At 38.1% G+C, this 23809-nt stretch overlaps 1 protein-coding gene across 2 annotated transcripts in view; it reads right to left on the reverse strand.

The window, feature by feature from the left end:
- LOC113106181 (T-cell immunomodulatory protein-like) overlaps positions 1 to 23809 on the reverse strand; it is a 124453-nt gene that overhangs the window by 81442 nt on the left and 19202 nt on the right. For both annotated transcript variants that reach the window (XM_026267855.1, XM_026267854.1), the window contains exons 7-8: positions 13311 to 13357; positions 376 to 457 (exon numbers count right to left, since the gene is read on the reverse strand). In XM_026267855.1, coding sequence (XP_026123640.1) covers positions 376 to 457; positions 13311 to 13357 — 129 coding nt within the window. The remainder of the gene's footprint in view (positions 1 to 375; positions 458 to 13310; positions 13358 to 23809) is intronic.

The raw sequence follows: 23809 nt of genomic DNA on the forward strand, positions 1-23809 counted from the left end.
ATTCAATCTTAGGTCATTTCACTTTGCTTATCAATCATTTATGTTATGTGAGATTTCACTGCCGGGGCCACCCCTGCTATCAGTGGGATGCTTTTGGAAAGGGGAAATTTGTATTGTTAATATTTAATAGGATCCCACAGGAGCTAATATTCAATTTGGTGCCATGTGTGTGTGTTGAACCTCTGTGTTGCGCATGTATTGCCGTTAGAAACTCAGGGCTACTTTCAGATTCTGAACTGCATAAGAATTGAGCATATTATGCATGTATTATCCCAGAAATCACAGCCAGTGTTTGGTTGTACTGGAGTGCATGCATGTAATGCCAACTCTAAACACAACACAAATGGACCTCACATAGTGAATTGCTATACTCACCGAAGTCTACGAATGCAGACTGACCCACTTTATTAGCATTCTCTGGTGTCTTCCTAGACAGAGTTTGGTTGAAGTTCCCATCCTAATGAACAGAAAGATTTAACAGGATTAAAACATGCGCTATCATTTCATTTAAAATGTACATTTCCTTTCATACAGAGCTTGCAAATGTAGAATAAAAATCCTGTCCTTGACCATCAAGGAAAACACCTCTAATTTCTAAAGTGTCAGCGGAGCCATCAGAACAGAGCTAATAATTTAGTGCATCAGCCACTGCAGGCATAAATGAGAGGAAGCCTGTACTGACATGGGTTAGGGATCATTGCTGGGCGTCTGTATTTCCTGATGGACATTACGAGACAATGCAGCAAGACAAAACAAATATGTGTGGTCTGGCAGTCTGACCAAATGAATTTAAAGGGGGAGTTTCAATCTGATTGACAGTGCATGAGGCAGTGGGGCAGAGAGAGCAGGAGGCAACAGACGGCAGACGTGCCGTGTAGGTGTGGACTGAAGGTGACTGGCAGGTAGGCGGCAGGGGTCACAGAATGACGGCTAATTGGAGTACGGAGGGGTCAGAGGGCAGGGTAAGGCTACTGTGCACATTGAATAGCCCGTGTAAGCCAGAGCACAGCGTGGCATCGGTGATCAAAGAGCATCTTGGAAACCCACTAATACAGGAGCTTCAAAAAAGCCTGGGAGACTCTACAAGCTGAACACAGGCTTCCACACAAAAATGCTGTACAGGGCACTGACTGTCCACCACAATAACATGAAGTAGACAGTAGAGAGACATACATTTGACAAGGACCAGATCAAAGCCACATTACAACTGGATGACGAGTCATTCGTCATTGGCTAGATGCTCACTACATGTTTTACAGGATATGGATGGAGAAGACAGGTAGAAGAACATGTCAGAATGAATGAGAATTAAACAAACAGAAAGACGTAATCAGAATGAAGAGAAGTTGAGACACAGAGCTACACTGTTTTGTATATCACCATCATGAAGCTGCAGCCTTATGTTAAACTGCTTTAAATGACTTTTCCCCCCACAACAATCTACACTTCATACACCATAAAGACAAAGCAAAAACAGATTTGAGATTGACTTCATTCCAAGTTAATGAGCTTTTTTTAATAGAAAATATTAAAAAGGGAAAAACTTTTATTATATTGCATAAGTATTCATAACTCAGTCCTTGAAGCTGAAGTTGAAGCCCCATTTGCTGTAACCACCTCAAGTTTATTTGTCAGTAGATGCGACAAGCATTGCATCTCCATTTGGGCAATTTCTGTACATCTTCTTTGCAGATCCTCTGAGGTCAGGCTGGATGGCTCTGTAATTTTAAGGTTTCTCCAGACCTTTGTCTGGGTTCAAGTCCGAGCTGGTTGAGTCACTCAAGGGCATTTACAAAGGAAGCTCATAAGCCACACTTGCATTGTCCTAGTTGTGTGCGTAGGGCTATTGTTCTGCTGGAAGGGGAGCCTTCTGCCAAGTTTGAGGCTCTAAGCACTCTGAACCAGCTTTTCATTTAGGATATCTCTCTTCTACCCTGACAAGTCCCCCAGTCCTCTCAACTTAAAAACACCCTCCATCCCTCCCAGGTACACCACTAGGATAGTCTTGTTCAGGTGATGCAAGACATTATGTTTGTAATTGGAGTTTATCAGACCAGTGAATCTTGTTTCTCACAGTCTGAGAATCCTTTAGGTGTTTTTTGGTTTTCAAATTCCAAATGGGTTTTCAAGTGTCTTCATTGAGGAGAGGATTGAGTCTTGCCATTCCATCATAAAGGCCATACTGGTGGAGAGTTGCAGCGATGCTTGTCTCAAAGTTTCTCCATCTCTAAACTCTAAAAACTCTATAAACTCTATAATCATGGATAGTTTGGCCAGCTCTATGAAGAGTCCTGGTTGTTCCCAACTTCTTCCATTAAGGAATATGGCTCTCACATGCTCCTGTGAACCTTCAATTGCAGCAGATTTGTTTTGTTTTCTTGTAGAAATTCCTAGATTTTTGCTCAACAAAATCCTGCAGACCATTCCTTTGTCTTCATGCCTTGGTTTTTGCTCTGATATGCTTTTTTAGCAGTTAGATCTAATTTAGACAGGTATGTGCCTTTCCAAGTTATGTTCAATCAATTGAATTTGCCAAGTTAATGCCAACCAAAGTGTAGAAACATCTCAAAAATGAGCCAGAAAATCTGACATGCTCCTGAGCTAAGTATTAAGTGTCACAGAAAAGAGTATAAATACTTACGTAATGTTTTTAGGAAAAAAAAAATCCAAAGTTTTCACAAATTAGTTTTTGTTTTCTTATTAAGATGTATAAAATTTAGATTGATATATAATAAAGTCATGTAAAGCAGTTTAACTAAATGATGAAGTGTTTTAATAGAAAGCTGGCCTTCAACAGCATTCCAATGTGTTTTCTCTAACACTTCACAAGATCACTCCCCCTTCCACACCCACCAACCTGTAACTGACCGTAAATCGCTTCATTACCCCCAGTACCATCTGAGGCTCAGTCAGCACAAAACACCTCGGTCTAATCACTTCAGCTCGGCCAGATGAAGCATTTCTGTCAGCTTTCAAAGTCTTTCAAAAGCAAGATGGCAGGGTGGTAATTGGTCTTATTATATGTGATGACACATACTGCTTTGGAACACAATTTGAGAGGGGAATAGGGGAAATATAAATATATATATAAAGTCTCTTTGAATCTTGTTTCTAACATTATTTTTAAATAATACAAATGAAAGCTTTTGTAAAGAAACAAACTGGGTCACATGAAACATTGAGGCGGCACATTTATTTAATCTTATAATATATAAAATATTCACATATATGCATTCTTTAAAAAAACAGACATATTTGGCACCATAATAGACTAGGTGTGTTATTAGTCTTTTTATAGTGGTTGTCCCACTTGATAAACAGAGATGGTTTATGCGGCAGCTCTTGGCCTGAGGGATTTGTTCATAATTCTCTTGAAGCACAAAACTCAAGCGCCTCCTTACTTCTGTGTGGACAGTGTTTATCCATCTCCGTTGAAAACTCCCTTGAGCCTTTGCTCTGAAACTGCAGGCACACATCTGGTGCTCATGTATAATATCGATTGGTGTATGATTGCGGGAGGCAGTTCAACTGTAATGTGATTGTGGCTTATGTAAAGATAATGGTGACTTGACTTGCTCACCCTAATCTTCTCAGAGTAGAATGAGGCCATGTTGAGTCACAGGGTCTGTCTCATTGGATTGATTGAACACTGATGTTAATAGGAAGGGGCTGTAACTGTGGCATGTGGGCCTCAGGGGGTTGTGAGTAGCTGTGTGTGTATTCCTGGAGAATGGCTAGATAGAATCAATGTTGTTAAGGGGCAGTGACAACAAATTTCGATACAAAAAATTTACTGATGTTTCATAAGGTTTCAAAATATCACATGTGAAACATACATTTTTATTTCTAGAAGCACTTATAGCACTATTGGTTCTAATCTCATTAAAGCTTAATGCAAATGTAGCAGGTCTCCTCAAAGCATTAGTTCACCCAAAAATGAAAGTTTAAAAACCTGTATGATTTTCTCACAGAGACATGTTGATTTTTTTTTTTTTTTTTTTTTTTTTTGTGATCGACTTCCAATGTATCGACAAAAAATTTAAATAATAATATTCTTCAAAATTCAAAATTTTACTGACTTAGACCACACCGTCCAAACACATGGCAGCTAACCTGATGTCAGATCATGCACAGATATTTGCTAATTATTATAAAGTTTCTTATAGACTGGGTCTGAATTAAGATTATTTTATAGACAGGAAATGTTTTACAGTCATTCTGATCTCCCCTTATACAGGCAGCTAAAAATGGCCAGACAGCACTATTGGAGTTGTAAAAGCTGTAAAAGAGGATGTGCCATAACATTCTCTGAGGGCTGTTGGACTGAGGCGTTTTGCTAATGCTTACTAAATGCTGAACCTCGCAGTTTGACAATCATTAGCAAACAGAAAGCATTCTGTTATAATAGGCGCTACGCATTTTAAGAGATTTATGGAGTGAATACCATTAATTAATTGTTTTTCAACAAAAAAGCTCTTGTTGCTGTGCCATAACCATGTTAAATCCCTGTTTAACAAGTAGAGCAGAGAATTTTAAATATATTGTATTGCATGCACAACACACAGGCAGGGCTGCATGATAATGGTGAAGGTAATAATCACAATCACATTTTATCAAAAATTAAAACCTTGAGTATTAATCATGACCATTCTCATTTGATTTTTTAATTTTCCTTTCTTTAAAAAAAAAACAAAAAAAAAAAACTTCTAATCAGAATTATTGCACTTTCAAATAAGCACAAATTAACCACATACAGTTTCCTGATTTACTTTATTCATCTAAACACATTCAATACTTTATGAAAACTGGTAAAACCTCAAGAAGCTGGTCTCAAAATGTAACAGTGAAATTCATCATATTAATTCCAAATTACATTAACAGTTTTCTAATAATAAAAAAAAAAAAAAAAAATTATTTATATATTTATATATATATATATATATATATATATATATATATACACACACACACACACACATACATACATACTGCGGTTGCTCAATATATTCATTTGTTACAGACATAGTCAGAGCGAATAAGACAAGCAACTTTTGTGAAGGAAGCCAGACTAGCTGTATTGCACATTCATTTGATGAAAACATCAAAATGGAGATCGCGATACTCCAACATACAAGCTTGTTGTTGTTTTCAGACATTCAGCCTTTTTTTTTTTAAGGTCAGAGAGAGAACACGGTTGCCAGGTAAGGAAACAGCATAAAGCACTGGATGGAAAATGCTTCCATTTAAAAGAAAAGCTCTGATTGTGGCATTCAAATTGCCAACATATCATGGGCGTAGGTTTAGGGGGGGACGCTAGGTACTAGTCCCTTTCAATATTTTGAGATGAAAAATTTGTCCCCACCAATATTTAGCAAGCTCCTTTGAACTGCTATTTGGATCTTTGTACTGCAATTTGTATGTTTGCACTGCTATTTGGATCTATTCTAATGGCCAGGACAACGACAGTACAAGAAACGCCGTAATTTGATTGGCGGCGGGGTATCTGACAGGCTACACGCGCGGGCCGGGACTACTTTTGTGCTTGCACTAGCAGCGAGCGGGTGGTGTGTGTGTGTGTGCACGCACGCATGTTGACGACGCCGACGGTAAGTTACAAGGGCTGTCTCTCTGCCACCTACAAAGGACAGAGTAAAAACATTTTAATTTTCCGGTTTTTTTTTTTTCCCCTTTTTGTACTTTGTAGATGCCACCCAAGAAGAAGAAAGGGGACATACGAAGCTTTTTCATAATGCAGAGTCAGAGTGTAAGTAGGCAAAATAACTAGCTAGCCACAAAAATAAACTAGCAGTAGTGACTGACCAGGCTTTAAAATGCATATTCTGTGGAAAATAGTATTAACTGGTGACAGTATTACCCAGGATGATAGAATGCTACGTTAGCAAGTAACTGAATGTCAATTAGCCTGTAAGTTACCTTAACTTAGAATCTTGCAGTCAACATAAACGTGAGTGTACTGGAGGGTAAATAGTGTTTATAATAGAAAAAGGTTATTATATTTATTTATTTAGACTGGTTTCCTTGTGGCAGAGTATTTTTTGTTAGTGTAAATACTAATGTACATAATAATTTATCTTAATAAAACATTTGGTTGTTCAGCATTACACAGTCTCAGATTTTTATTTTTTGAGAGTGCATTTTTGAGATTATACAGTTATATTAAATCACCATTAAATCACTGGTATCTTACAACAAAATAATTCCAGGGGGTGGGGGGGGGGTTATGGGGGTGTCCCCACCAAAGCTGAGACCAAACCTACGCCCATGCAACATATGGCAAACCCAAGCTTACCAATGCAAAATAATGGAAAGTCAAAGAAAATTTTCAGCATAAATAACAAGTGGGACAATATTGCAGACAATTATGGTTTAGAAAAATAAATTGTGATTATATCAGAGTGATAATACAATTAATTGTGCAGCCCAAGAAATATTTGTTGATGACATGAAGCACACATTTCTCAAAACGATCACATGAATGTTACATTTTTGAAAATACATTTTTCATCCAAAGCGACATGCATTCAGGGTACACATTTTATCAGCACTTGTTTTCCTGGAAATCAAACTCATGACCTTGCTGTTTTACTGTTTGAAAGCTATGCTATGCTGCTATGCTGGGATAAAAGAGCTGTCATGTGTGCTGACAGGAAAACAACGTTACTATCTACTCCATATTCATCCACAGAGATCTGAAGCCCCTGGTAGTATATACATATTTTAAAGCAAGCACATAAAGAGGGCTCTGATTGAGGCTTTGGATTGTAAATACAGGCTGCAGGTTGATTGTGTGGCTCCTGTGCGAGCGACACAATATGCGTTTAAGTGCCACAGTGCACTGATTGAGTTTTGATGCGGCAGCCATGATTGGAATCACAAGCAACTGACATCGAACTTCAACTGCATTCGTTTTACTAGGGTAGCCCTAATTACACAGTCATGGTGTTTTCACCAAACGGTGGGCTAACTCTGTAACTTGAGCTGAGGGGAAAACAAATAATTAACAGAGCTAAAGAATCAGAAGGATCATTTTTTTTCGAGCTTGTTTGTTTGGTCGGGCGGCTCCGTCTAGCTGCTAAAATGACTGATGGCGACTTGTATTACAGTAATGACTTTGCATGCAGTCTACAGCTGAAGCTTTTCAATTTAAACAAACACTGGAGCTGCTGTGTGTGCGAGTGTGTATAATCAGGGCTGGGAATAAGTGTTTAAGGAGAGCAAGAGGAAAGTAATTAAAACGGAGTGTGCTACAGGAAGCACAGGGCACTGGCCTGTGACCAAAGACTGTTAACTCCAAACCCTCACAGTAAATAGTGGCGGGATTACTGCGGTTTTACTGGGAGATTTCCCTGTGAGGTATGTGTGTGTGTGTATGATTCTGAGGGGTGCCGTGTGTATATGTGTGTGAAAGTCAGTAATCAAAGACTAGTCACCAATCAGCTGTTTTTTTTTTCATTCCCTTAAAGACGTAGTTCACTTTCAGAACTAAAATTTACAGATAATGTACTCAATCCCTTGTTATCCGAGATGTTCATGACTTTCTTTCTTCAGTCACAAAGAATTGTTTTTTTTTTTTTTGAGGAAAACATTTCAGGAATTTTCTCCATATAGTGGACTTCTATGGTGCCCCTGAGTTTGAACTTCCAAATGCAGCTTCAATGCAGCTAGTTTGAGCTTCTTTGCATGTTCACCTTGTAAATACTGGGTCGGTACTTCTGCAGCGATGTAGGACAATTTTAAAGTAGGAGGTGAAAATGAGATAGGGGATATTTTTTAAATACTGTTTCGAATGGGATTGCACAGAGTAGGCATGCACATTGCAGAGCTACACAAGACAAGTGTTGAGGTAAAAAAGTATATACATATTTTATTTATTTATTTATTTTTTAATGGCCGATCGTTTTGCTACAATAAGACCCTTCTTCCTTGGCTGGGATCGTTTAGAGCCCTATGAAGCTGGAAGTTCAAACTCGTGGGCACCATAGAAGTCAATTACATGGAGATAAATCCTCAAAAAACATAATTTCTTTACGACTGAAGAAAGAAAGACATGAACATCTTAAGATGAAAAGGGGGCAAGTACATTATCTGTAAATTTGTGTTCTGGAAGTGAACTACTCCTTTAAGCCTCTTTCAAGGAATCTGAACTAAGCAGAGTCTAAAATGGCTGCTGCCTCAGATGTGATTAGCAATTGCCCATCGCTCCCCCTCTTTAATCATCCACCCACTTATCTCTTCCTTTTCTTTATTTCCTCTCTGCCTGTCTTTCTTCATAGCTTATCCATCCCTGCATTTCTGTTACCAGCCTCTCGCTCTCAGAATGATTTGAAGAAGCGCCCTGCGGGAGGAATAGAGACGATCTAACCTGACTCCCTTCCTCCGTATCTCTGAAGCACCATCAGCGGCGGAGCACCACAGAATCATGCGACACTAGAAGACAATAGAGGGCAGTGGAAACGCTTCCGGAAAAGCTTCGAGACGATGCACCACTGACCTTTTACAGTCGGCTTGGGTCACTGCGGCACATTGCAATTGTCTCTCTCTTGCTCGCTCGCATTGTTCAACTATTTATCATCTGCTATTTTTGTAGTTTTCCCACCTGCTCAGAGATGCTCCTCTGTCTCAACTTCCTTAATTCTTCACCTTTGATTTTTTGAGTTTTTCTCCACTTTTCTTTCCATCCATCTTGCTGCCTGTCATCACACTTTTTCCAGCCCTCCTTTCTTTTCCTCTGTTTTCTAACTCTAGTTTGTTCTAGTCTTTGTGTGTAATGTTGCTGTTTGAGTGTAAACAATTTCTGCAAAATTATGACGCTGAAAGTTCAATGCAAATGGAGGTATCGTCCTTTAAAAGGATGGCAGTTTAATGCCTACAAAAACAGCTGGTTGGAACTACAGGGAGTTACTTCCAGTGTTTGTGACTTAACAAACCCAAATAAATCTCACCTCCAGGAACATGTAAAAAGGACAATAGGACAATATTTCTCTAGGTTACAACTATTTGAAAATCTGGAATCTGAGGCTGCAAAAAAATCTAAATATCGAGAAAATTGCCTTTAAATTTGTCCAAATTAAGTTCTCAGCAATTCATATTACTAATCAAAAATTAAGTTTTGATACATTTAGAGTAGGAAATTTACAAAATATCTTCATGGAACATGATCTTAATGTCCTAATGATTTTTGGCATAAAAGAAAAATAATTTTTTTTTAGCTATTGTTACAAATATACCCCAGCAACTTAAGAGTAGTTTTGTGGTCCAGTGTCACATATGAATCACGATTCTGTCTTCTATCGATTCTAATGGAATCACAACTTTCAAAATCAATGCACTAAAGCAGCGGTTCTCAATACTGTTCCCCCCGTCCCCTCCTCTGCACACACTCTGCTCTCTCTCTCTCTCATAATCAGGTCATCAGCTTGTCACAGCTCCTTCAATGAACTGTGTTCCAATTATATACACTTTAAGTGTGTATAGACAGACAGATATTTTTTTCAGATAGCTACGATAAGCATTACACATGGATGCGCACGTGATTGCTGTGCTGTATTAAAGCTTTAATCAGGATAAAACCGTATATTAAAAGCTAAAATAAGCATTTTACAAATGTTAATGCTCTGGCAGTTTAGCGAATCACAATTCTGTGGACTAGCCAACCAATCTGAGCCCATTGCGTATCTCTGAGGGAGGGGCTTCATAAAACCAGGAAATCATCAACGCATGTATAGTAGAAGGGACAGAACGGTGCAGAATAAAGGTAAATTATGTAAAAATAATGTGCTTTTTAAAAAACGAAGCATTAACACGTTAGACTGCATCACATAAGCACAATCAAGCCTAGAAGAAAAACAAAAAACAAATAACCACCACTCTAAAGGGGTCATATGATGCGATATCAAGTTTTTCTCTTTGGAGCTGATTGTGCATAGATAAGATCCCTGAAGTTGCAAACACTAAAGCCTCCAAACCAAAGAGATATTCTTTATCAAAGTTAAGTCTCTGCCATACCCCCCCAAAACGGATCATTAAAACAAGGTCCCAACATCTCCTCACGATGTGGAAATATTTGTGTAATGTCACCCAAATGTTCATGCAAAGAAAGAACATGTGCCTTCTAGGGCTGGGTATCGATTCAGATGTCCCGATTCAATTCAATTTCGATTAACAAGCTCTCGATTCGATTCTAAAATTTTTTATATAATATTTTTTATTACATTCAGTGAATACAGTTTTTAAACAAATGCTATTACAATTTAAAAAAATGAACATTAAACATCATGGTGAATTTATACAAATAAATTAAGAGCCACAGGCCTGTATTTTAAACCTTTTTTTTTGTATTGGGTCCTTTTTTAAACAATAATAGGGCCATATAAACTTTAGTATAGGGTCCAATTTTCACTAATAACTAGTTGCTTATTAGCATGCCTATTATTAATATATTGGCTGTGTATTATTGCTTATAAAGTACATATAATGCATGACATCCATAATACTATATATACTATATATACACTATATATTATAAACTAATAATAAGCAGCAAATTAGGAGTTATTTGAGGCAAAAGTCATAGTTAATGGTTAGTTAATAGTGAGAATTGGACCTTAAAATAAAGTGTGACCAGAGCAGCTGGGGATAAAATTCGTGTTTTCATATTATCATAGTGAGATGACAAAACCATGCACCAAACCAGCCATCCAATCAATGAACAGAGGGCGGTAGATGCTAAGTGCCGAATTCAAGATTATAGTATAGGTTAGGGAAATCGAAAACGACAGCAGACATGGAGACACGGGATGCTATTCGCTCTGTTGTGGAGAATATTCCCGGCATTTGCCAACTGAAGCCCGAACATTAAGAGTTTTGTTTCACATTTAAATGGAGGTGATGTTGTGGCCCTACTCCCCGACAGGTTTTGGGAAAAGTTTAATTTATCAACTGTTACCGATCGTTAGCGAGAAACTGGGGAGGCCAAAGTCTGGCACGGCGATAATTGTGATTGTGAATAGCCATGTTCACTCCAGTATTTCACTTGATGGTTTTGTTTTCATAGCATACCTGTGTTTACAGCGGAAGTTCGAGGCAGCTCAGCCAGCGAATAACACACGTCATAACCAAACATTATGTGATTGGCTCCCGGGTAACCAATGATTTTAAACTTTAGACAAGCGCCCCCCCACCCAACTAGAAAGTAAACACTTGTCAATTATGTCCTTCCAGACTTTGTCTATGAAGCAAAGCGAAGTAGCAGGGTTTGGTATTTAAAAGGCTTTACCACAGTTAGTGTTGAAACTGTGTTTTTCTAAGCAACAAAAAGCAAAAGCACTTTATTTGGCCTTCCAAAAGTAGATGCATTTTTAGGAATCTTTAAGATTACTTACAACAGAACAGCAACACATTTTATGGATGGCTGTTTGTGAACCTAGGACAGGAAGTACTTATGACTTTGCTATGACTATCTGGCGCTTCTGAATCAGCTACTGGAAGGTATGTTTTGTTATTAATTTAAGTATTTGCTATTAAATGTTCAAATGCATAGTTTTGCACATTGTGTGTGTGCGCATGTGTGTGTGAGAGAGAAAGAGAGAGAGATGGTCACATGTGGAGTCAGCTGTCTTAACCATCCATGGCTTGTGTAATGCAAACACAAACAAGCTTCATCACTGTGTCTGTCACACGTATGACTCTTTCGACTTGAACTGATGGGTAGAATTATGGACATTATTAATGGTCTTTACATTTACTTGAAAGATAAAGCTTGCGATTATGGAAAGGGGCATTACATTTCTGATGAGTGCTTGCAGTGTTCAGCCAATCAAAATGCACTGGTTCATTTGGCCAATCAGAGCAGACTGTACTTGTTGGAAGGAGTGACTTCATAGAAAATGATGCTTTTGAGAGAGGCGGGGCATAGAGGACCTACAATAATGTACAGTATTTGAAAAATAATGTGTTTTTTGAATATTAAAGCATGTTAAAACATTCTGTAACACCAAAAACACAAAATAATGATCTTAAAAAAAAGTATCATATGTCCCCTCTAAAACAACTCTAACTGTAGGCTGGAGCTGTGACCTACAAGTTAGAAAAACCACAGATATGAGAGGGTACATATCCTTCATCTCCTGATACTGTTTCATTCTTATTCTATTACATACACTACTGATCAACAGTTCCGGGGCAGTAAAAAATATTTTGGAAAGAAAATAATACTTTAATTCAGCAAGGATACATTAACGGAGACATGAAACATAATCTGTCAATCTCGTGTTAATCTTGAGTACCTATAGAGTAGCATTGCAGCATTTTATGACCCTTCATGATGTCATAGAGGGCCATACTCAAAAAACACTTTCCAAAACTTAAACGAACCCTGAAGGAGTTTGGCACAGAAATAGTCTGTCATACAATCAACTCGTTTTTTTTAATACTTTGGTCATGTTTAGCATGAGAATCCAACTCTTTAGCAGTATAAATATATCAAAATGCATGAAAAAGCATTAGACATATTCTTTAAAATCAATCAAAAATAACAATAAAAGTTATAAAAGATTCTATTAAAAAATGTCCACTTGATCTTTGTATTCATCAAGGAATCCTGAAAATATTCTCGCAATTTCCACACAAAAATGTAAGCGGCACAACTGTTTCAACACTGATATTAAGAATTAATATGCATTTCAATGCAAATGCAGTGTTGTGTAAACTAACCACCCGCATTGTGTTGAATTTAAATTTAATTATTTTTCATTCTTTTAATGTTAAAATGTTGTTCACAAAAGTGCTTCGTTTTAATGTTTTTAAATGTCATGCTACCAACACAGAATTACAAAAAAAAAAAAAAAAAAAAAAGGAAATGCTTGTGTTCATTTTATATTGATCACTAAAATTATTAATCGAATGATGGAAAGGCACACTAGGTGCATATCGAGACAATGCTATATAGTTGAGCACAATTTTAGTGTTTAAAAGAGCCGATTCAGGTGTCAGGATTGCTGTGATGGAGTGCATTCTACAGTCTTGGTAAAGTGTGCCAAATAGAGAAAGTCCAAGTGCAGCATCCTCCATAAGGTAGCACTTAGATCCGATCCGCAAGATTTGCGATCGCCATGCAAGCTGCTCATTTGTTTCCCAGCTTTTCCTGATTTGCATAACTCTTTAACAAATCTTCGCTAATACAACACTGACAGCTCATGCAAATAAATGTCTGTAAGCAGTTGGAATTGCCTCCTCAATGATAATACACTGGTGTTAAGGATTAAAGGGCAGGAAGTAATGCTCTTATCTACCTTATTGATCCAGGTCTCAAATCCATCTTTGGTGGTGAGGAACAAATCTGTGAGAGATAAAGAGAGAGAGATCATTAGTTATTTCACAAAATGACCAGACCTCCTTTCTTTGCCAGAGTGATTCTAATTCAAGTAAGCTAGTACTGCAATGAGTTTGAGAGCCATCATCAACAGGTGGAAGTATAGATCCCTGTGACAGAAAGAGAAATGGACGAGCGCCACCTTGCTGGCAGCAGTGGCTCCTTATTCAGTCCTGTCACACAGTATTGCACAGTAAGAGACTTTGCCGAACCTTAATCAAACAAGCTTGGAAGTGAGGAAGGAAGCAGCAAGGAGATTATAACAATAGACCTTGGGTGGAAGGATACCGACAAAAGCACAGTTGAACCAAGGGGATCGAATACACGTGTGAAACCGTGACCCATGAGCTCAGTGTATTGACATATTAAACACAAGCCCAGCTGTGAAACTGAACCGGAGCTCAATATAAACTGTGTGCCACCTCCTGTTAGAGTCTACGAAAAGCCGACAATTTCAGATGTTCAATACATCGACATTGTTCCCAACATCACCATTACAACTTGCATGATTTTGTCTGTTGTGCATCTTTCTCTCAATAACCAGAACACACCACATGTATTATCAAGCATGATTCTCCTGACAGAGTCCGATATGGAGTTATTACACTGATTGGCACAGACGAGTGGTGTAATTTTCTCTTGCTGTCAATGTTCTTCTTTCCTTTTGTGTGATGATGGCTTCATTTTAGAGGCCTGGACGTTGTTATGGAGATGGAGCAAGAGGCATGTAACAACCCTGTGTTATATTTGTGAGACTTTTATACACAGAAGTCAATGCTTCAGGTGTGCGAGGGTGAGAAAATACAAGAATAAGACACAGTTATATCATAGAAAACCTTTTATTTACTCTTTTAAGATAACAGGTCAATGCTTTATGCAAGTACTCTAAAACTGGTCTGTTCACACAGAAATCAAATTGCTGGGAAGTCCAATATTCCAGCCAAAAAGAACATATGTGTCCCTGGACCATAAAACCAGTCTTAAGTGGCAATTTTTCTAAATTAAGATTTATACATCATCTGAAAGCTAAATAAATAAGATTTCCATTGATGTATGGTTTGTTAGGAATGGACAATGTTGGGCCGAGATACAACTATCTGAAAATCTGGAATCTGAGGGTTAAAAAAATAAAAATAAAATAAAAAATATTGAGAAAATTGCCTTTGAATTTGTCAAAATGAAGTTCTTAGCAATGCATATTACTAATCAAAAATTAAGGTTTTATATAATTACAGTAGGAAATCTTTATGGAACATGATCTTTACTCAATATTCTAATGACTTTGGCATTAAAGAAAAGCTGATAATTTTGATCAATACATTGTTTTGTTTTTTTTGCTATTGCTTAAAGGTGTACCCCAACGACTTAAGACTGGTTTGGTGGTCCAGGGTCAACAGTTTTAATCTTTAATGGATTTTTAAACAATGATTTTTCAGTGTGGGCAGGGCTGCGTGACGGATGATGACAGTTCATCCATATTACTATGAATGGGAGAAACTGCAAGGCACAGTTGGGAAAATCATCACATCACTGCAGCTGCTGATAGAAGATCTGGTTCTTATAGAAACGATCAGTATTGCGAAATGTGTGCTTGGTACTGCACATGCACATTGGCTTAGCAACCTGAAATAGGCTTAAGTAACATTTAACCAATTTATTTAGATGTATGTGTCTAAAAAGACAGCTGAGTCTGCTTATTCTGTGCAGACTGGCTACAATGACGGGGGAATATAAACACAACAGTGATTTGGATTTCGTGATTTGAAAATCTCCCCATTCAAGTAGAGAGTAGTTATTCTTGCATGCCTTTGCAGGGACTTTGGCCAATCACAACAGAGGGTATTTTCATGTCTCAAACATTTTGTTGCAAAAGCAGCCTTTTTCATTTTACAGGTCATATAAAGGATTAATCTGATTTATATGGAGGAGCACAGATAAAAAAAAAATAAAAAAAAAATTGCTGGAAAGAAGCAGAATGTGTCCCCTTAAAAGGGATTGTTCAAAAATGAAAACTGTCCTCGGCGTTTACTTGCCCTCATGTCATTCAAAACCTGTATGACTTTCCTTTTTCTGCAGAACACAAAATAAAAAATTCTGGGAAATCCTTCTTTTTTTATATACAAATGGAAGTCAGTGGTTGTTTGCAAACATCTTTTTGTTCTGCAGAAGAAAGTCATGACGTCAAGAAAGCAGGTTTGGAATGACGTGAGCATGAGTAAATGATGATGGGGTTTTAATTTTAGTGTGACCTATCCCTTTAAGGGAAAAAAATGGTGAGCCTGTGGGTGAGTTTTAAAGCCAGTGTCATGAGGTGGGCCAGGACAGATGTTTAAGGCGATTAGGGCATCTGTGCTTGTGCTGACCTTTGAGTAGAAATAAAGAGCAGATACTGAACTCAAGAGCTTGTGGTTTGGCTGTAAGCCTTTGTCCTCTGCCTCTCATTTTGTCCTTTTCCCGTCCTCTCAAAAAAATAATTTTCTTCTCCCTATCTCACTCCTCCAGGTCTCACACATTCCATCTCTTATCCCACTTTTCTCTCTCTCTTTCTTGGTGAAGTGTTGTTCCCTGTGGGAGTGGAGAGCTCGCTGGCAGTGGCTGATGAGGTGCGGAATAAACAGCTTCATTAATCAGACTTAGAGCAGTGCCACTGGTACAGTCGGCTGATTACACTCAGGTCTGGGGCCTCACATATGTGCCCGTGCACACACACACATGCACGTGACACATGCACAGTTCTCAACGTACATTGTCATACACCAGCCCCTTTAGACAGCTGGTCCACTTAAAATATGTTCTGCTGATGTGTAAAAATAGCAACTTTCATTCTAAGTGACTATTACAAAGGATAGAGCTTTTAACACACTCAGCAGTTTGACAAGTGAAATGTTAACATGACCCTGAAAACAGGTCCTCTTCCAAAATGTCATTTTTAAATTACCGTACAATTTTTACCATGTGGTTTTGGTGCCAAAATAAACAGCAGCAAATCTTGAACTGATTGGACAAGTTTATTCAGACACAATGGGTTTTTATTATCAGTTGTTTTAACATTTTTGTTTAATCACTAACATCAAATCAATTTAAATTATTTTGGTGAGATGTAAAAAATTTTATTTAACTAGACTGTCTGCAGTGGGTGAACTTAAGAGAAGTGTCATCTAAAAAATTCGAAGGATTTTTATACAAGTAATTTAAAGAATAACAAAAATATATATATATTCTATAAACTTAAGAGCACCTTTATGTATTAATAATGACAGAGCTAGACATATTGAATTTGTGCACTGCAAAGGTTGAGACAGACCATCTCAATAAACCTTTCAGAAAGCTTTTTCACTAAGGCTATTAATATTTCAAATAAAGGCTTTTTTTTCTAACACATAACAGACACGTTTGATTCTCAATGCCAGTTTAAACTGATTTAAATTGCTTTCTTGTGGAAAAGTTAGCAAGTAAGATGGCCTTATGTTGCACGGCCATGGACCCCACTCTGATGTATGTTTTTCAAGAACTGCAAGAGCTTTTCAAAACAGCTCCAATCTGAATGATTGGCTGCTCTGCCAGTCCACCCGGAAACCAAGTTTTGTTTACAAGGCAGCAAGCTGCTACTTCAGGGTTGTGCCGATAACCAATAGTATTGTGTATCAACAACAGTCAGAGATATAGATGATAGAGGATGTCTTTGTTGATAGTCAAGACGATATTAGGCTCATTCTCCTATTAATGTATTAAATTAATTATTATTATTAGGCTGCCTATTATAATTTGGCTATTATTATCAAAATTGCCCCGCTATCTCACTGTAGCACCTTATTTCACACTCGTGCAAATGAGGATTAGAGCCTGTAGCCGAGTCTCCAACAACAAACACAGATGTAAATCTCTGCTGATAGAAGGTATCTCCTTGCATTTTAACAAATAATCTGAATGGCCTATACATGTGCAATATTTTAACTAAGCCCTCACTAACTGTGTTTAATACCACAGTTATGTTAGAATGTATTTGATTCTTATTTTGTGGCAGCGCGTTGGGCTCATCATGGGGTGCACAGTCCGAAATTCTGTATGACTGATGTATCTGTTAAATTTATCTTTACTCCAAATATATGAACTTACCCTTTTTACATACTTTTAAATTTAACATGTTTGTTTATGTAAAATATTTGATGTTAAACTGTTGGTCTGAAGATAAAAATATGCTGAAATATTTCCTTGTTTGCTCGTGTCCGTCTGTTTTTTTAATTCACCTTCACTTTGCACTTTTTGCACCATGCAATTTATAAAATAAAAAATATCTTGAGCGGATCAGTGTAAGGTTAGTCACCCTCGTTCATTTTCAACTGCTGGTCTTTAAAATAAATCTACTTTTTATTTTCACCATTGACTGCAGTTCTTTTAGACTTAGGCAAACTTGTCACAGGACATGCTGTCCTAATAGCAATGTATGCCTGTTGTATCTGAATATATATGAAATAGCCCTTTTAAATATTTTATATTTAACATGTTAGTTTATCAGTATGTTTGAAAGTATATTATTTTTGATTAATGGTGCTTTCATAGGCTCTCTCTCACGCACACACACACACACACACACACGAGAGCCTCTCGCTTGAACTCATCCACCCACCCACACACTCACGCATGCACAATAATATTGTGTAACGGCGATCTCACAGGTTGGCAGTATGACGATTTGTAAAATTACTATATTACCAAACACTATGCTAATGCTGATACCTTGAAGGAAGATCTAGTTGCTGGATTCAGTTTGGAAAGTCTATATAGCATCAAATCTTTGAAAGATGTTCAAGAGTTTTGCTTGAGGCTATCCGAGTAGGAAGAAAATGCTCCGGTTATTTGCGTAGTATCGGTTCCCTGAGATAAGGACTGTTGTTTGACGACTGCTTGGGGAAAACTCCCGTTCACTCTATTACTGAAGCCTGATTGGTTAACGTTTGTGTAGCTGCACGAAACAATGGTGCCAGCCAGAAGGGGTGGAAATGACCGTTATAAAAGTCAGCTTGGAGGACCATCTCATCGGAATCATATGACTGAAACGACCATCGATTTGCATGCAGCTATAGCATTGCAAGCAACTGAGGTTACATGAGTAACCAAAACGTTCCTTATCAGAAGTTACTTCCCGTTGCGTTGTCGCCAAATTGAAGAATCTAATAAAGGTAGACGGCGACAACTGCACAAATCTCCCCAACAGAGATTCTATTGGACGAGACGCATGGGACCTTGTTCGCCATAAGTTCCAAGGAGGGCTAAAAGGGAAATGACATTGGCTCTAAACGGAGTTGAGAAAACCTTTGGTACATAACCACGGTGTGGTTGAAGAATGACTTTACAGTCATTGCGTCCAAACTCAAGACAGGATGTACTGACAGACAGGGCTTGCAAGTCCACAACTCGACTGAAGCTATGGGCAAAAGCAGGGATGTTTTGTGTCATGACCCTTAAGCCGGCTGTTTGAAGCATCTCAAAAGGGGAGTCCTTGAGATCTTTCAGGACTATAGACAAGTTTCATACTGGCACCATCCTAGGGCGAGGAGGGTGTAATCACTGAGCGCATATAAGAAACTTAATGACCAAATGGTTGTCACATAGACTTTGAGTGTGGAAGGGGTGCACCCCTTTATCTAGAAACTCCTGCATAAAGGTTAGCATGAGGGAGACGTCATATGACACCAAATCCTGGTTCCATTCTCAACACCAGTCACTGAAGACTGACTACTTGAGGGCACTACTAGAGGCACCTTGTAGACAGAGCTTTAGCCTCTAAAATGGTATTAGTGACTTTTGCTGGGAGTTGTTTAGACTCCCATCTAGTGACATGACATGAAGGCTCCACAGTTCCAGCTGGGGAAGTCAAATCTTGTCCTGCGCCAGCGAGAGAAGGTATAGAGCACGGTGCTGCAGATAGCAGCTGGATCAGCTCCAAAAACCAGATTTGTTTCCTCCAGAGAGGAGCCACAAGTAGGAGAGAGCACTTTGTGTCCATGACTCGCCAGATAACCTGGGGTAGCAGGGAGATCGGAGGCAAGACATACAGACAGGTGCTGGACCAATCGTGGGCCAGAGCATCCCGCTGTGACGTGAAGACCCTAGATTAAACGACGTTGCTACTCACTGAATGTTCAGGGAGGATTCCGGTGTAATCCAAGCTTGAATTTTCACAGAGTCTTTAACTGTTCCCAGAAAGTCACTCGGCATTTGGGTGTCAGAAACAGAGACTCCAGACTTGACTCAATTCAAGGAAAAGGACCCGTGAATATTTTAAAAGCAACTTGAGTCTTTTATTGTAAATACTTATATAACTTAATATTCAAAAGGGGGACCGCATCTGCACCCTGGCATCCATCCAGACCACAAGTCTTAACAGCAGCACCATTTTAAGTGAGCAGAGCATCAAAACAGCTCAGTGGATCACATTAAAAATGCTCAAGGTCGTTTATGGTAAAAATCTTTAAGCGTTATATCCTCTAGTATTTAATTAGCTATTATTTTAATTTTCTGTATATATATAGTTAGAAAATAAACATTATAGTTTCTGTAATAAATAACTAATAAATGATATGTCAATTAGCACTGCGTCATTCATAAATTGTATGTATTGTGTTTTTTTTTTCTTAATGTTTCATCAGTTCATTCTGCTTTTATTCAGTTTAGCTGCAGTTAAAGCCTGGCACGTCTATGAGAGCGAGATCACTTCTCTTTCAGTGTGAAAACTTCTTTATCTCATTTTCACAGAATAAATTGCTATAGTAGCTATTTAACTTGTCCTCTCCATCAGTGAATGATGATTCTGAGAGAAAATGCACCCGATGTCTGTTTGCTAAAGCAATGAATGCTACTTTCATGCATTTGATTATCAGATAAACCTTGCGCTCTTATTTCAAGTTCGTTGTTAATGCTAATCAGCATTGTTAAAAAACATTTATCATTTAATAGAACTGTGCGTATAATTTAGACTCTTACATTTCTGCTCCGTCCATGCAATAAACACGCAGCTTTTGACTGCTGAAGTAATTCCATTGGTATGAAAAGAGCCATTGAAAACCTACAGAAAAGTAAAGCTACTTCCTTTTAGTAAAAGTGAAAGTGACGTGACATACAGCCAAGTATGGTGACCCATACTCAGAATTCATGCTCTTGCATTTAACCTGTTAGCCTGCACCCCAACGTATAAAGACTGTATTTGCTACATTTGTGTAAACAGTACACATTAAAACATGAAGGATGAAAACGCTGTACATACCAGATTTGTCTTAATAATGAGTCATAAACACATTCACAGCTTTTGAATCATGGTTTAGTTAGAAAGGTAAGGGTCCAATGAACGACATCTCATGGAGAACGTGTAGTCCAATGAAGCAATAACGTTATGGATCATAATTCCTTTGTTTATGTTTCAGTTCTTCAGTGACAGAACTGGTTGTGTCCATAGCACATACCAAACTGTACCGAAACATGACTCTAAAACCGATAGATAGATAGATAGATAGATAGATAGATAGATAGATAGATAGATAGATAGATAGATAGATAGATAGGTAGATAGGTAGATAGATTTTAAAATTGTATAGATTTTTTTAATTTTTAATTTTTTACCTGACTTTTGCTTGGAAGAAAATATAGATGCTGCACCTCTTGGAACTTTAATTGAATACCCCTGGACTTGTATCATAAAGAAATACTTAATTTTTTTTGATCCGTCTCAATGAGCGCATAGTCTCTGCATGGCCGCTGCCCAGACAGGTGACACATTCACTGCCCTTCTACATCGTGCAGGGATTCCCTGCAAGAATGGCAACAACGTCACAGAGAAATTGCTCAGGAATTTTTCTCAGCAGCTGGATAGCCACAGTGGAAGGCTTCTTGATTCTTCCACTGCTACAGTTACGTACAAGTTATTCTACAGTGGCGAGCTGCAGACTGAGCTTCTTCCCACTTCGGCTTCTTGATTGCGGAGTCAGCTAAGAGATGGTCTCAGAGAAGATTCTGATGAGATGGTGCTCCGAGCCAACTTATATAGTGCTCGGCTCTGCCCCTTTTGGCGGGCTCTAGCACCATTGGTTTGTGCTGTTACATGACAGTTAACCAATCAGGCTTTAGTAATGGAGTAAACAGGAGTTTCCCCAAGCAGTGGTTAAACGAAATGATGATGCAATGGGAGTACCTTTCGATACGGAGATATTTTCAAATCACAAAATACTGAGCTTGATTTTCAGAACTATGACAATGAAATAAGTTTTTCTACAGTATGTATTTGTGATCTTGAATATTTAATTAAATTAACCTAAATTAAACATTATTGGCAGTTTTTAAGAGTTAATTTAGCTTAGCTCCCTGAAAAAGCAATAATGATGAAGCAGTCACGGGTGGGTTGGAAAGCTCTGGAAAGCACAGCGAGCACCTTGGTCATTTTAAAGAAATGACCAATTAGCCGTTGAACATGCATGATGTGTTTACATGCCTCCATCGTAGCGGGCAATCTGCACAGAATCAGCAGAAATCAACAATCCTTTCAGACACAAACGTCCAATTAAATTTTCTAATCAGAAGCACTGGAGAACATAACAGGGAGTGACAGAGAATAATGTGTCTCTAATACAATTAATCAAATTAATTTGATTATACATGTTGCAGTAATGTACTAAAATATGTCTTGATTAGCATCCTGATTCATTTCATGCTCTCCGTTCCTTCTCTAACAGCACGCAGGCCTCTCTGTTGCTATGCGATCTTACTTTCCCAGCATGCTGTGGGAACTTATATGGCATCATGTGCATATTATTTGTTATTTTCCAGCGGGCACAATACCTCCATTAAGGCATAAATATTTGAAAGAACTGTCACATTTAAATAATTGAGGAGCACCTTCAGATTATGTGTCATGAAGGAAGGATAGTGAGAATAGTGGCTGCCCACGAAAGCTGAAAAGCTCTGTAGGCAGCATACAGATGTAACAAGGCACGTTCGAATCCTATGATTCCTACATTGTGATATCCCAATATCCTGTGTGTTTGTTTCAGTGACAGTAGAGGCAAAATATAAAAAGGTGTCTCAAAGTTGACATCTTGACTAGTGGTCAGTTTGTGTATTTGTATGTTTGTGTACATGTATGTGTTTGAATAATTTTTTTTTCAACTAAGGGTGCTCTGATTGATCTGCAAACCTACTGCTATTGGCCAATAATCGCTTTAGGAAGTTTGATCGCCGGACTCTATTAGGGCTGTGCGATAACCGCAATATCACAACACCACACTATTGAAGGGCAAATTGAAGAGGAATGCAAGAACTGCAGCAACTGCAATTTTTGTGTGTTTCTTTTTTTCGTAAGGTTACGCCCTTCTTGTTTTACACTTCATGCATGTGGACTGAATATTAAACAAGTTAGAAGAGGCTCTGTAGATTTGCACTTAACAAGCCTTGAAAATTTTGTCATTAATCAATTACCCCATGTCGTTCCAAACCCATGAAAGCTTTGTTCGTCTTTGGAACACAATTTAAGATATTTTGGATAAAAACAGGGAGGCTTGAGTCTTTCCCAATAGATTGCCGAATAAATAACAGTGTAAAGGTCCAGGAAAGTATGAAAAGCATCGTCAGAATACTCCATCTGCCATCAGTGATTCAAACGTAATGTTATGAAGCAACAAGAATACTTCTTGTACACAAAGAAAACAAAAATAACGACTTTATTCAACAATTTCTCTTCTCTGTGTCTCCCAAAATCAGTGTAGCGCCATTTTGGCAATCCTGAGCAGTACGCAGATGACGTATGCTCTTCTGTGTCAGCCGCGCTGTGCTAATGCATTGTTTGCTTTCAAACCAAAGTGGAAATACACGTAAAAATACATATCCTTGTGGCGCGGCTGATACAGAAGAGCGTACACCATCTGTCACGGTATACTAACCTTTTTTATACTCGTCAGACAAAATGTAAATTGAATTAAACTGAACACACTTTAGTGTTTATCACAGCAAAGGTCTAAGAAAGTGCACAAAACTGACAATGCATGCTAATCAAGTGTTTCCTAGCAACAACAACTGCGCTAAACACTAATGAGACAAGAAATAAATACACTTATGATCTGCTTTTTAACTCCTGCAGATTTAATTGCTTCTGTCAAAGAGTATTTCTTTACACTGTTTTTTGCTAGCACTTGAACGCACTTTACTGTCTATCACAAAGGTCTAAGCAAGCGCAACGACACTGACAACGTATGCGATAGAGTAGGAGACCAAATGCAACACGTCTCAACAAATTCACAAATAGTAATTCACAAGTAGCAAATTCACGTTCATTATCAGCATGGAACTTTACAGCATGACTCAGGGAGGTTTAAATCCGTGTTATTTTAATATCTGGCCACAAATAAACTCGGAGCAAGGGTTTGAACTTTTATT

The sequence above is a fragment of the Carassius auratus genome, chromosome 7 (genome assembly GCF_003368295.1).
Source record: "Carassius auratus strain Wakin chromosome 7, ASM336829v1, whole genome shotgun sequence".
Lineage (NCBI taxonomy): Eukaryota > Metazoa > Chordata > Actinopteri > Cypriniformes > Cyprinidae > Carassius > Carassius auratus.